Below are 12,786 nucleotides of genomic sequence, written 5' to 3'. Positions count from 1 at the left end.
GTAGTCTTTTAGGTAGCCATGTAGTTGTTTGGTTTTTTTGTATAGTGTTGAGGGGAATGGAGAGTTCAGGGTTAGGTTTTCATTTTTTCCTGCCCCCTTCGGTGAGGACCTGGGAAAAATGTCCTGCCTGGGTGATAGCTTTGGAATTGCTTCTAATCTAGTGCCATAAGATCATTAGTTTTGTCTTCTAAAATAGGTCTAAACAAACAAACAAAAAATTTTCTTTTGAATTCTAGAAGAGGGAATTTGCCATAAAAGTTTATGATCTGTCCTTGAGAGTTATCAGTGGAAGTTCAGAGCAGCTGCAGTACCCAGCGGTGTGGGGCTGACTGTTCCCTCTCTGTGCACAATCCTTCCCACGTGTTTCAAATTATAAGAGATTTATGGTTTGATTACTTCCTTTAATAGCTTTTACTAATGGACACTGATTACACATGGCTGATTGTAAACATTTTAGAAAACTATAGCTGGTTATAAATTATACTGTTTATGGTGCAGATGTCAGTGATACACACATATAAAGGCGATAGCATTTATTCTTTTCAATGCACAACTCAGATGAGTTTTTTAATGCAAGGCATTGAGGGAGGAATTGCCGGTGAGCAACTGGCTGAAGTTTCACCGACCTACTTGTACCTGCTTACCTATAACCTTAAGCTGGCTAATCCTGAGGATTTCTTTCTTCTGCCTTCTTCAGGATTCATGCTTTATTTTACTGGGGTTTGAGTCCACGCAGTACAACTGTGCACATGAAGGCAAGAGATGGGCTTGGTGTACTTCCCAAAGTCATTCAGATGCTGACCTACCAGAGGCCCAGGGTCATGCAGTTGGAGCAGGGTGAATTTTCTGTGTAGCTGAATAGGGACTGGTGTGTGTGACAAGCTTGCTTGCCTGGAACAAGTTTTTGTAGTGTTTTTTTTTAATAATTCTGCTTTGAAAACTTTTAGAAACAAATGTATTTTTCTTTATGGATGTGCAAAACCTATGCAGTGTGTGTTCCTCTGGGGGAGACCAGCTTGGGTAGGCTAGGTGGGATGATAGTTATGATTGGCTGTTCCTGAAGGCTTGGTTTGGTGGGCATGGTGGTGTGATGGGTTGAAGGTTGGGGTGGATGATCTTAGTGGTCTTTTCCAACCTTAATAATTCTGTAATGCTCAGGTTTGGCTGTTTTTGTCAGTATGTTATGGCAACCCTCAGTTTTCTGTCTTTTTGTGGTGAGCTTGTGACAAGTCCTTATTTAAACCTTGGCCTGGCAGTTAACAATCTAAATAGTATAAACTGTAAACCTTGTTCTCAGTCCTGGTCCTTGCAGTATCCATGGAGCTCATCTGCATCTGCCACCAACACAGAGCCTTTGGAGGGGGAAGGTGAAGGAAAGGAGGTGTTAAAATTCTGTCTTTAATATTAATTTCTAACATAAAGAATCAGTTAGGAAGCAGGTGGCTGATATCCCTTACATCTGAACTCAGTCACTATTCATTTAGACGTCATTTTAACTGCTGCTCTACTAACATGTTTCTAAGTTCTTAATGAAGATGAAAAACAGGGAGTTTAAATCTTCCGTGCCATAATTTCTTACGTAGGCTGACAGCTTAATCTCTCCATATAGAAGTGAGAGCAGTCGATGCTCTGGAAGCCTCCTTCAGTCACACCTCAGTCTTACTTCCATGGAAATTGTGTTACGGGCCTCGTACTGACTGCAGAGGAGGGGGGAGAAGTTTAATTATATCCAGGTGCCTCTGCTTATGTCTCTTATTTGCAGAAAGATCTTGAGTCAGTAGTGGGTTCAGCTGTAAATGGTACCAAGTATGGTACACGTTAAAGGTTAAAGAAAATAATATGTAGAAATAAGGGAAAAACCGCCACTTATCAGAGGTAGTGATCTGCAGCTTCTGAAAATGAAGCAACTCGTTAGATTTGTAAAAAAAAAAAAATAATAATAATAATAATAAAAAAAGACATTGGATAGTTTGAGAGGATTTTTTTTCCTGACATAATATTTAATGTTCAAAACTCGTATTTCTTCTGTGTAGATATTTGGTTTTGTTGGTGGTGTTTTCTAGAATCGAGTGGGTATTTCCTTAAGCTCTTTGTTCTGTTGTTGTTAATTACCAATCCCAAGAAAATAGACAACATCAAAGGATTCTGTTCAGTATCCACTTAGCAGTGTGAATGTGTGAATGCACAACAGCCTTACGCTGATTTCATATTCTTTAAAGCATGAGAGCTCAATTATATTTTCAAAAGCATTCTTAAAACAAAGGTACTTTGTGTTCTGATCTAATGATTTTGCACTGAGTATACAGCTGGGAAGTAGCCCAGCACATGGCAAATAAGATTGTGAAAAGGAAGGATATTTTACTGTTCTATCTGCAAAGCAGCAGAAATACAGCTACACGTACCACAAAAGCACGCGTTTGTGGCTGCTGCTACTGCTGGTAGCTCTGCACTGAGCAAAGCAGCTCTGCAGGCTGTGTTGTGCTGCAGTGCCTAGGGAAGCTAACTTCTTGTGGGAGGAAATGCAATGGGAAGTGGGTGAGCAGCAGGACAGGGAGAAGTAGGGCACATCACGGTCCACCTGCACACACTGCGTCTGCTCTCCCATCCACTTTACAGTCCTCACCTGTTTGGTTCAAAGGAACTGTTGCAGTGTTTTGCATTACGTATCGTTCCCCTCATACCAGGATAAGGTTTGCTTTTGAGGCTGTAGCGTTTCATCTCACTTAAAGATCAGGAAAACAGATTCAGGACACACAGAGGTGTGCAGCCATAGTAGTTAGAGTTCCTGCCTCTCCCATGCCTTTCGCACACAAAAGAATAGTTATTCAGGCATAGCAAAAACTGCAGCTGTTTGTATGCTATTGATAACACTCCCTTTTGTCGCACAGGAAGGAAAAACTGCCTTCATAGAGTTGTATGGAAAAAGGTGATGGAGGCATTTGACGTACTGAATGCCTCACTTTTCAAGGCAATCATTGGATATTTTGAACCTCTGCACTACATACAGAAAGTGTGTTGGGGTACCAGCTTGCTACAGTAGCCTTCTGGAGTCAAATTCATGGCTTCATTTAGAGCTCAGCTCACATGCCAACTATTTTATGGCTTCTAGACTGACAAGTGCTCGTCCATGCTATCAGGTTTGGCACAAGTGACCAGGCTCAGCACTTCTCACCTTGAATGTCACAAGAGCATGTAAAAACTGGAGGGAAATCCAACAGCCCTCAGCCTTCCGTCTTCAGTCTGTGCTTCGTTCCAATCTGCAGATGAAGAAAATGCGTTTCTAACAAACTAGAGCAATAGGGCACAGGGCGAGTAGAGATGTTATCAGCTTTGCATTCCTGAAGCCCCGTCCTCATTTGAAGCTGGTGCCAGGTGCCACCTTCCATAAGAGAGCAGGGAGGAGTGGTATGGCTGCAAGATTTATCTGTTTTCTCAGACTTCCAAGGGCTATTCCTACCTGTCTTCCTCTCTGCTTGCACTCACAGAGGTGCATGGACCTGTTTTGCCTTGTGATGTCCCTCTAAATTTGAAGAGAAAACAGCATGCTTAGGGTTCCTGTTTTTTGTTATTGCTTTGTTGTTGCTGAGCTCACCATGAACTCACACAGGGTTTCCACTGTGGTTCAGCAGCATGCAAAGATTTGTGTGGAGGTTCCTGCACACAGCAGCCCTAAACTCAAAGCCTTCTGCTAGGCTAAGCTACATTGCAGATGTTACATACACGTTTCTGGGTTACTGTATAATCTCCATATGTATTTCAAAATAAAATTCGTTTTTTTTTCCCTTTCCCTTGTTCTCTTCCCAAGAAAAAATTGGTTAAGGATAAGGCCTAATCCTGCTGCTTGAAGTCAGGGAGAACAGAATGGGGGACCTCATTGTATAAGCACAGCTGACAAATCTGCATGTGAATGCGGTTTTGTTCAGTGTGGGTATTTTTTTTTTTCCAGTCTTCTTTATGTTGTTTAATGATGGTGAATGTCCCATAACCTCGGGGGCTTTTCCATTTTGGCGTTAAAAGGAACTTCTTTGCAGATATTTTTGCTTTTATGAAGTAGCCGTGTTTTACAGATGTGGCCATTGTAAATTCCAGCTGGTACCTATGATTATTCTCTTTCTACTCATATTTGTAATTCTTCTGTGTGCAGTAAATGTGCACTTATGTACATATAAAGATAGACACTTCTTAATTGTTTGTGGTGCACCCTGCAAGCTAAGTAGCTTCCAAGCAGGCATCTGTATGGCCTCCCCTGAGGGGATCCTAGTAACACCCAGTTCTGTTGTTTAATTGGGTCAAAATCAATTTTGGTGGTGAAAACTATCATATAAAAGCAAGTTGCTGTAGAAAAAGCAGTAATAAAACACTGATCATAGTTTTTTTTACATCAGGAGACAGAGTAGATGAAACTAAAATTATTAAAGATGCATCTTCATAACAATGCTGTTCAGTCTCCACTGGGAATTGGTTCCTGTACTCCCTGTGTGACTTGCCCCTGTGCTTCACAGGCTGTTTCTTTGAACAGCATTAATAGCGGCTCTGGTAATGGCCATATTACAGCACTCCTACTGCTCCCCTCTGACTCCTTTTGCTGCCTGAAAGAATGGATGCGGTCTCTGTGTAAGTGGAGACAAAAGTAAATTGACTGCATTACGTCTGTGCACTGTGTCAGGCAGATTGGCTGTAGGACATCCTACCCATCTTACACAGGAGATGTTGTACACCAGGCTCCATACTTCAGTTATCCAGGGATGCCCTTAGTTGTGCTGCATTGAAAGGCATGAATGTAAGTGCTGAACGTGGGACTGTAAGAACCCCACTGAAAGCAGTTGTGATTTCCACAGGTTGACAAAGTTCCTATTTAAAGCTGTATTCAATCAACCACAAAACTATGAGACTGTGCTGATATCTGCCGGGCACGAGGGATTCATGTTTGATAGATGGAAACGGGGTTGCTAAAGATTGATATATTTCATTGCAGATGTGACGAATATGTCACACAGCTGGATGAAATGCAGCGGCAGCTCGCAGCAGCTGAAGATGAGAAGAAGACTCTGAACTCCTTGCTTCGGATGGCAATCCAGCAGAAACTGGCACTGACCCAGCGCCTGGAGCACTTGGAGCTGGACCATGAGCAGTCCAAAAGGGTGCGCACAAAATCTGCTTCCAAAGCCAAGAGCAGTAACCCTACTGTAAGTCATATTCGCTCTTGTGGAGACAGGCCTGAAGGGTCTGTCCTTAATAACCAGGTGTTTTGTAGCGAAAAATATAAAATCTATTGTGACTAGGAGAGGTGTGTAGAAAAACCATATTATGCATCTTATTTTATGCTGTAATTGTCAGCGTAAATCCCCACTATCTAATGTCGCGGTGAGTTGACTTGTACTAGTAAGTTGTTAAACCAGGTAATACAAGTTGTATTATGGTGGTCTTAACTGTAACTAATTCCTAAGTACGGGGATGGTATTAACAAGTTAATGGTGGAAAGGAAGTAGCTTTTTCCACAATTAACGTGTGTGGGTTTTGCTGTTTATGGTAAGTGTTATGAGTACACCTGATATATTCTATCTGGTGTTACTAACTGTAGTTTGTATAGCACAAATGTGATCCTTTCTCCAGGGTTGCAGCATACTTTAATAAATGCTTTCACAGACAGAAACAAACAGAAAACCTCCCTTGCTGCTGTGGCTAGAAGTGGTGAAAAGCAAGTGTTCAGATTAGAGTTATGTCATGAAAATAGAGACGGTTTTCAAACTGGAACCAAAATTAAATAATTTGCCTGTTATGGCAGATATTAAGAACTTGCAGTTATATCACCACTTACCAATGTCCCAAAGCTTTTATAGGCCATAAAAGCTAGGAAAAACATGGTAGGATACGTTATTTACACTCTGCTTCCCTCACTTCAGAGGGTTAACCAGAAGAAACTTGCACATTTATATTAAAAATATGCAATATTTAGCCCCATCTGGTCCAAAACCTAAAAGTTTGAGAATTGGGATCCTACCCGGTAGGCAGTTCCACCCGAGGAAGTTATGCTCTGGAAAAGTACCGTGTCCTGAAAGGATCCCTGCAGTGCCCTGCTGCTCCTCACAGCGCAGCGCTTCGGAGGGGACCTGTTTGGTTATCACTGTAGCCACACGACGTGTCTGTGTAGAATTAATGTGACTATGGTCTAGTGTTGTTTTTCTCAGCTTTCAGTATTAATCCAAACAGGATGATGCTTCAGAGCTCTGATCATTTTTTAAATACACAAACGATGTTGCATTCCGTATGCAAGAACATGTTCCACAGGGCTCTACATTATAGGCACAGGAAATTGAAGCAGATCACCCACTAATAAATATTTATGAAGTAGCTTAGTATACATATTAATCTATAAAAACAAACAAACCTTTCTGCTGTTGAACTTCTAAGAGGCCTTTTTAGCCACTTAATTTAAAAATGGTTGAAAATACAAAAGTGTACTTCATAATTGGTGCCTGTATGGAAGATCAAGATTGAAAAAGTTATTTCTAAAATTGTGGAAAATCTGTGGAGCACAATAAGGCACACCTTTTTTTCCTTCAAACCAGTGTTCAAGTGCCTAGCCTCAAACTTTATTTTAATGTAAAGCCCTGTTCATTTTGTACTCTTTCAAATACTTTTGTATGCCTATAGTAGTACTTAAAGCAAGGCGAGACTGCACAGTTGTCTGCTCGGTAGTCCTGTTTTATAAAGCCATTCTGATATTCCCGGTGTGGTGCCGCCTCATCTCACTGCCATTTCTTATAGATGATCAGCAGCTTGCTTCCTCTGCATTGCCGCTCTGCCTATAAGTAGTCAGGAGATATCACAGTACTCGTATAAGGTAATAAGGAGCACAGCTTGTTTTCCCGGCGAGGGGAAAGCGCTTGGGATTTTGGCTTCCCAGATATTAGAAGGAAAAAAAATAAAGAAAAAAAGTCCCATACAATGAGACTTCAAACCAATGGAGTTGTGGAAAACTTGCCATGAAGCCAAGAAACACCAGGATGCCACAGTCAAATGCCAGAATTGCATGTCCCGGTATTGAGAGCTGGGGATAAACCCAGCTTTGTTAATTCTGATGTGTTGCTCAAACAGCACTGCTTGAGAAGTTGACACAAATAGCAATTCTGGCCTTAGAAAATAGGCTCTGTGCATCTGATATTACTTTGTTTAGAAAACACTGAGTTCTCCTGAATTTGAGCTTTAATAGTGCTAAGTAGCAGGTTTGATATTTTAGAAGCAAGGCATGTTTTAACAATTTTCAACCCTGCTTTTCTCTTCTTTGCTGCACAATCTTCCAAAAGGCCTTTATTCTTCTCATTCCTGCATTAAGTGTAATTTAAAAATACTTGGTAGAGCAGGCATTGGCGTGCTGACCTTCTCTGCTCCAATAGAAACAGTTAGAAGTTTGCTTCCACTATGGTAGGGAGCTGTAATACATTTTTCACTGCGTCCATGTCTCCGATGGCAGTATTTTCACAAAAAATACTGATGGCAAAAAAGGAAATCTGAGAAACTAATTGAATTAATTGCTAAGTTTTTTTTCAAATTAACTGCAACTTTATAGAAAGATTTCAGTGTTATCAGATGGTGACTATTACTATTGATCTTAGCTCACACTTTTCAGTTCCAAGCATGAACAATTTTGCTATCAGCACAACAGTCCCGGTAATCATTTCTACCTTCTTTCATTTCTGTGGATCTATAAATTAAAAGACAAACGTCACTGCTATTTGAGCTTGTCAAAGTCATGGTTAAACTTCTTCTAGCATCTATTATAATTTAAGAAAAGAAAAGAAATGAGCCATGGTGGTAAAGGTGACTCGATCCTGCTGTCTGTATTTTTAGATAATGATTATATTTAAGATTGAGGCTTGTAATCCCCGATTAACCATTTCTTAAAATGTATGTTTGCTGTAAGTCTTTCATATCACTTCCAATGGGTTGGGCTAAAGCATGTAAAATTTCTTCAGCCGTCACCTACCTCTGCAAGCAGGCTCTTCTGAATGATGCTCCCTGCATTGGCCTGCATGACACACTGACCTGCATGTTTCTGGAAAGTGTTTCTTGCACATTTATTGCTGTTAACTTGTGCTTGAACAGCAAAGCTTTATTCAGTACTTGTAAGAAACTTTCTTTCTGCAAAGCTATTGCTTCCAGGCTAAACTCAAAGCACCGTTTCATCAGCTTGGAAAGCATCTTTGAGCTAAATTCGCTGCTTCAACCCCAGCAAGCTAACAGACTCCCTCAACAACTAACCTGCTATGGAGCTTTTGCAGCACGTTGTATTAAGTTGTCAGTTCTGTGAGAAATAAACACTGATTTTTTTTTTCTAATGCTCTTTTATTTTTTTTCCATTTTTCAGCTGTAGAATAGTCCATGGAGAAGGCCTTTCCAACAGTGCAACAGCATTTCTTAGCCTCTTTCATTATGGTTAAAAGTGGTAGCCCATTGCACAAAGAATGCAAACCACTGCCCTGATCCTAACTTTTGAAAACACCTTTCCCTGTGTACTACCTGAAACTTTCCTTTTATGTCTCAAGCTATAAAACAAACAAGCTTTACCTATAAGTGCTGCTGCAGTAAGAAAACTTACAAGTGCTGAAGAAACCTACTTCAAATGTAACGATCACCACATTATGATCTACTAGAAATGTTTGGATGGGGGAATTTCTTATTTCATTGCAGATGCTCATTGTTCATCTGATGGTTAAACCTGTGCACTTTTGATATTTTGATATTTTTCTTTAGCTTCCTTAATTCCTTATGTAGAAGAGTTTATATAAATGCAGTGGTTTGTGCTCATAGTTCCTCTCCAACTTCGACTTCTGATGGTTGATTTCTACATCAGCATGTGGCAGAGATTTTTTTGGGGGGCTCTAGATGTGTTTAGAAAAGAGTTTCAGCACCAAACGGGAGCTCTGCTAAACTATGTGTGTGCTGTGCTTCAGCAGCTTTTTATTATTATGAAATGTTAAGCTTTATATGTTTAAATTACTGATTTTTTTTTTTTTTTAACTGCCATATTCATTAAGAAATCCAGGGTATTCAAATTCTGGGGTTTTTTTCATATTGTATTATTATTCTTAGGAATAGTTCAATGTAACAAGAGGAAAACTTGACTTTGCTCTGGTTAAAACAGTAATAGGCACTTGAAAAATATAAAATAAGTAGTATTACCTATAAATTCCAGAATTCCTGGGTTTTAGGAAGCTGAAGTATTATTGATTAACAGAATTTTATACAACTGTACCAGTTAAATTCCAAATTGGAATTGTTTTGTTACTTTTTCATTTTTATTGTGCCAAATTATGGTACATTTAGAAAGAAAAATTCTAAAGTTGTCAATGATAGGGTGTTATCTATCAGCGCCTTCGTCATTAATCATTGCCAGTAGTGCCTTTAATCATTTGAAGGGAGAATCCTAGAATAGCTTCGTCTATACGAGAAGAAATGGAATGGCTGTTTTGGAACTTAGTAAAGACGTGGAGCAATAAGTGCAAAGTGAACTCCCCTTTCGCACATTTGTAATGGGTAGTCTTACTGTACTAGAGAGGATATATTCAAGGAATTGTAAAGAATTCTGTTAGTCAATGATATTTCATCGTGCAAATCCTTACAAATTCAGGGGAATAGAGGGAAGAGAAACAAACAAAACCGAAACAAACCCGAATACACTTTGGGAACCAAATGGACTCACACCGAACAAGCGAGCAAGATGTAGTAACGCGTCTGTGTAACAGTACAGAGCGTATCGGGAGTACTGATGTAACGTTAGCTTCGTATGGTGGTGGATGCAGTTAACCATAGTATTGTTTGCAAATGTGAACAACGGAACATTAATATCTTCTCTTGCATGTTATATCTAATCATTGTAATTTCAGGAAACAGAAACAGAGGAGTGCATCACCAAGCTGTACCTGCCTCTCGGGTACTGTTTGCTGAGGCTGACGTGAACGATTAAATTGGTACTTGTTGGGGGGGAATTCCCCCTCCTCAAAAAAAGTACAAATTGAAATAATATTGACAGTGGGGAAAAGATTTCTGTTTGCTGGAACAAAAAGAACAACATTATTATTCCTAGATGTGGGGACTTGTATTTCCATCTTCTGTTACAGTATTGGTTCATAAGAAATATTGTTGCATTTAAAATTACTACATTTGTATGTGGGTATTTATTTGAAATGATGTCGAAGTACTGTATTACGTTCTATGTGCATTACCTTTTAGTGGTGGATTGGTCTCCATTTAATGTCCTATGCATGTATTCTTGCCAAGTAACCTTTACCCAGATCTGAAAAAAGTGGTTGTTAAAGAGACAAAGGTGGGAACTGATTCTTAAAAGTATAATTGTGTGTTAATTGGATAACCTTAGGAGGCATAGAGGGAAAAATGTTACTTCCAAATTAATACAAAAAGTGTTAATGTAGGAAAGCAATCTGCCTGCGTAAAGGTAGTCACATTGGCAGTATCAATAAAAGAGAAAAGGAGTCACGTTTTTTGCTTGTGCTTTTTGCTTTCTTGTATTTCTAAGAAGGCACCGTGCTAATTTGTCAGCTTTCCTAAGCTATTTTCACAGTGGGACTAAACGAATACACTTATCTGAGAGAAACAGAGAACTTACAGCTAAGTTTGCTGCAAGACTGCAAAATTAATTGTTTGTGCTCATGTCTGGGGAGCATCATCCTCAGTGCAGCTTCAGTGGTGCTCCCAGGATTGGTTCTGAGGGAGATGGGCGGAATCTGTTCCACTGATAGCAGGCAAACACTGGCAGCAGCAGAGGAAAGGGCTCACATATGTTGGTCACCAGTGTGGGAAGGGTAGGGCTGATGCTTGTGGTGGGTCCTGGTCCTGAGATGACACATTCATTGCTATATGCTCTTCAAAACACAGTAAGAAAATGTTTACCCGGTAGAATTACCCAACAAACCCGCAAACAAAAGAAACTGGTCAGGAGTTTTGAAGTCTGAGAGCATGGCTAAGGTTTGCTGTGTCTATAGAAGGATATCCCTGGAGCAATTAATTGATACTGACTCGCAGGAATGTTAAATATGGTTCTATACTGTTTAACTCTCACTTCCCTAGGTGGGAATCTTACAACTGTTCTACTTAACATTTGCATTGCTGGTAGCAATCAGGTTTATTACACCAGCTAATCATCACAATGTGTAACTCGAGAGTGGCATAATCTCTAAGGAAGCCTCAAAAAAGCTTCCTGAATTGTGTGCGTTCCACTAGCAGAGCATATCTGCTGGGATGTGTGGCCTCGTTGTGTAGTTCTGCTTTTGCTATAGTGGGAGCTGTATCTGCAGTTTGAGGACGAAATATTAATATGTATGCATGCAAGTGACAGAAGAACAAGAATAAACCTGTTTAAGTACTAAGGCAGCGTAATTAAAAATGCTTTCACAGGAAACTAAAACAATGGAAGTAGAATATTAAGTCTAAAAGCTGCAAATTAAAGCAGGAATTTATTTGGCTGTTTTCTGTGTAGAACAAATTCAGTGCCTGCAGGGGGGGGGGATGTTGCTGTTGCTGATGGGAGGGTGGGTCACCCTGTATTTATTTTGGGGGAATCTACCAGCTCTAATGTAACACCCTTGCTTGCCATGGACTCAGTAACTCGATAGGATCCTTGTTTCTAGGCTTGAAAAAAGCTACAAACTTATCAGAGGAGGAGCAGGGCAGGTTTTCAGAAGTACTTAGATGCCTAAAGATAAAGAGAAGCAAGGCTGCAGGTCACCATGTTCCTCGTTTTGTGGGATGAGGGTAAGGCAAACTGACGCCCATGCTTTTGGAGCTCCCTCTGGATAAATGGAACAAATCAGCTGCAAATGTTTACAGAAGTTACATTTTAAAAAATATATTTACATTCTTGTGTTTGTAAGGGCTGATGATACAGATTGATGCTCAGCGCCAGGTAAAGGCATTTCTACCTACTGGAAACAACGGAAACCTGTAAAGGCCTGCTCTGTGAGCTTGAAAACAAGCAAAGCAGCTAATAAACCTGGTAAATTTGAGTTGTGTATCGAGCAAGTAAACATTCAGTAGTAGTTGTTGGGAAAAACACTCACGTACAAACTACTCCAAAGCTGATTTCATCTTACTCCTTTCACATTTCCAAGCGCGTTGCAGTCCTTTCAGTAGAGGACGTGGATTGCTGCTTCTCAGTGCAAAGGCAGATTTCCACAAAAAGGAGTTACCGCAGCTGCAGAGTGGACTTATTTTCCCTGAGGTGCCGCACATGGGATCCCCAAGGTAAGCTGAGGCCTGATTTCGTACACGGAATCTGCATCACCGAACCATATCCAGCCCTGTGGTGTTGGGACGTGCTTCTCGTGAGTCACTGGATTTGACTGCTGTCAAGTGAAGCAGCTGTAAGATGTCAAAGCTTAGATATTATAGATACATTTAGAAAGGATTAAGGAAGAAAAAGATTCTGGGTCTGGTTGTAGGTTTTAAAATAGACTACTTCTGATGTAAAGCCAACACCAAGCTGCAGCAGTGTAATTCTGATTATACTGGAGAAAACCTGAAAATTTAAAGTGTATAAACCTTATATGTGTATTCAATGAGAGGTTTATATATACTTTCAGTGAATGAATGCATGATAATAATTTCTAGTGAGGACACTGTTCCTGACTAAGACAGTTCGTTTTCTTTCTCCAAATTACATTGAGTAAGCAGGCAGCTTCTACTAATCTTTTGATGTGACCAATCTTTTCCCTGCATGGCTTCAACCCTAGAACTCAAATTAGTGCAGCTCAGGGCTTTACCAAGGGA

General features: G+C 40.2%; 1 protein-coding gene across 6 annotated transcripts in view; it reads left to right on the top strand.

Annotated features, from left to right (window-relative positions):
- The window catches only part of BICD2 (BICD cargo adaptor 2), a 119,364-nt gene extending 108,867 nt beyond the window's left edge, over window positions 1–10,497 (top strand). For 4 of the 6 annotated variants that reach the window (XM_046900172.1, XM_046900173.1, XM_046900171.1 and 1 more), the window contains 2 exons: window positions 4,976–5,186; window positions 6,769–8,459. In XM_046900172.1, coding sequence (XP_046756128.1) covers window positions 4,976–5,186; window positions 6,769–6,816 — 259 coding nt within the window. In that variant the 3' untranslated portion in view covers window positions 6,817–8,459. The other 2 variants (XM_414332.7, XM_004944558.4) reach the window with 2 other exon arrangements.
- Window positions 10,498–12,786: the final 2,289 nt, after the last annotated feature.

This window comes from Gallus gallus, chromosome 12, assembly GCF_016699485.2.
Source record: "Gallus gallus isolate bGalGal1 chromosome 12, bGalGal1.mat.broiler.GRCg7b, whole genome shotgun sequence".
Taxonomy (NCBI): domain Eukaryota; kingdom Metazoa; phylum Chordata; class Aves; order Galliformes; family Phasianidae; genus Gallus; species Gallus gallus.
Note: the sequence above shows the minus strand (reverse complement) of the source record. Positions and strands in the feature narration are given on the sequence as shown.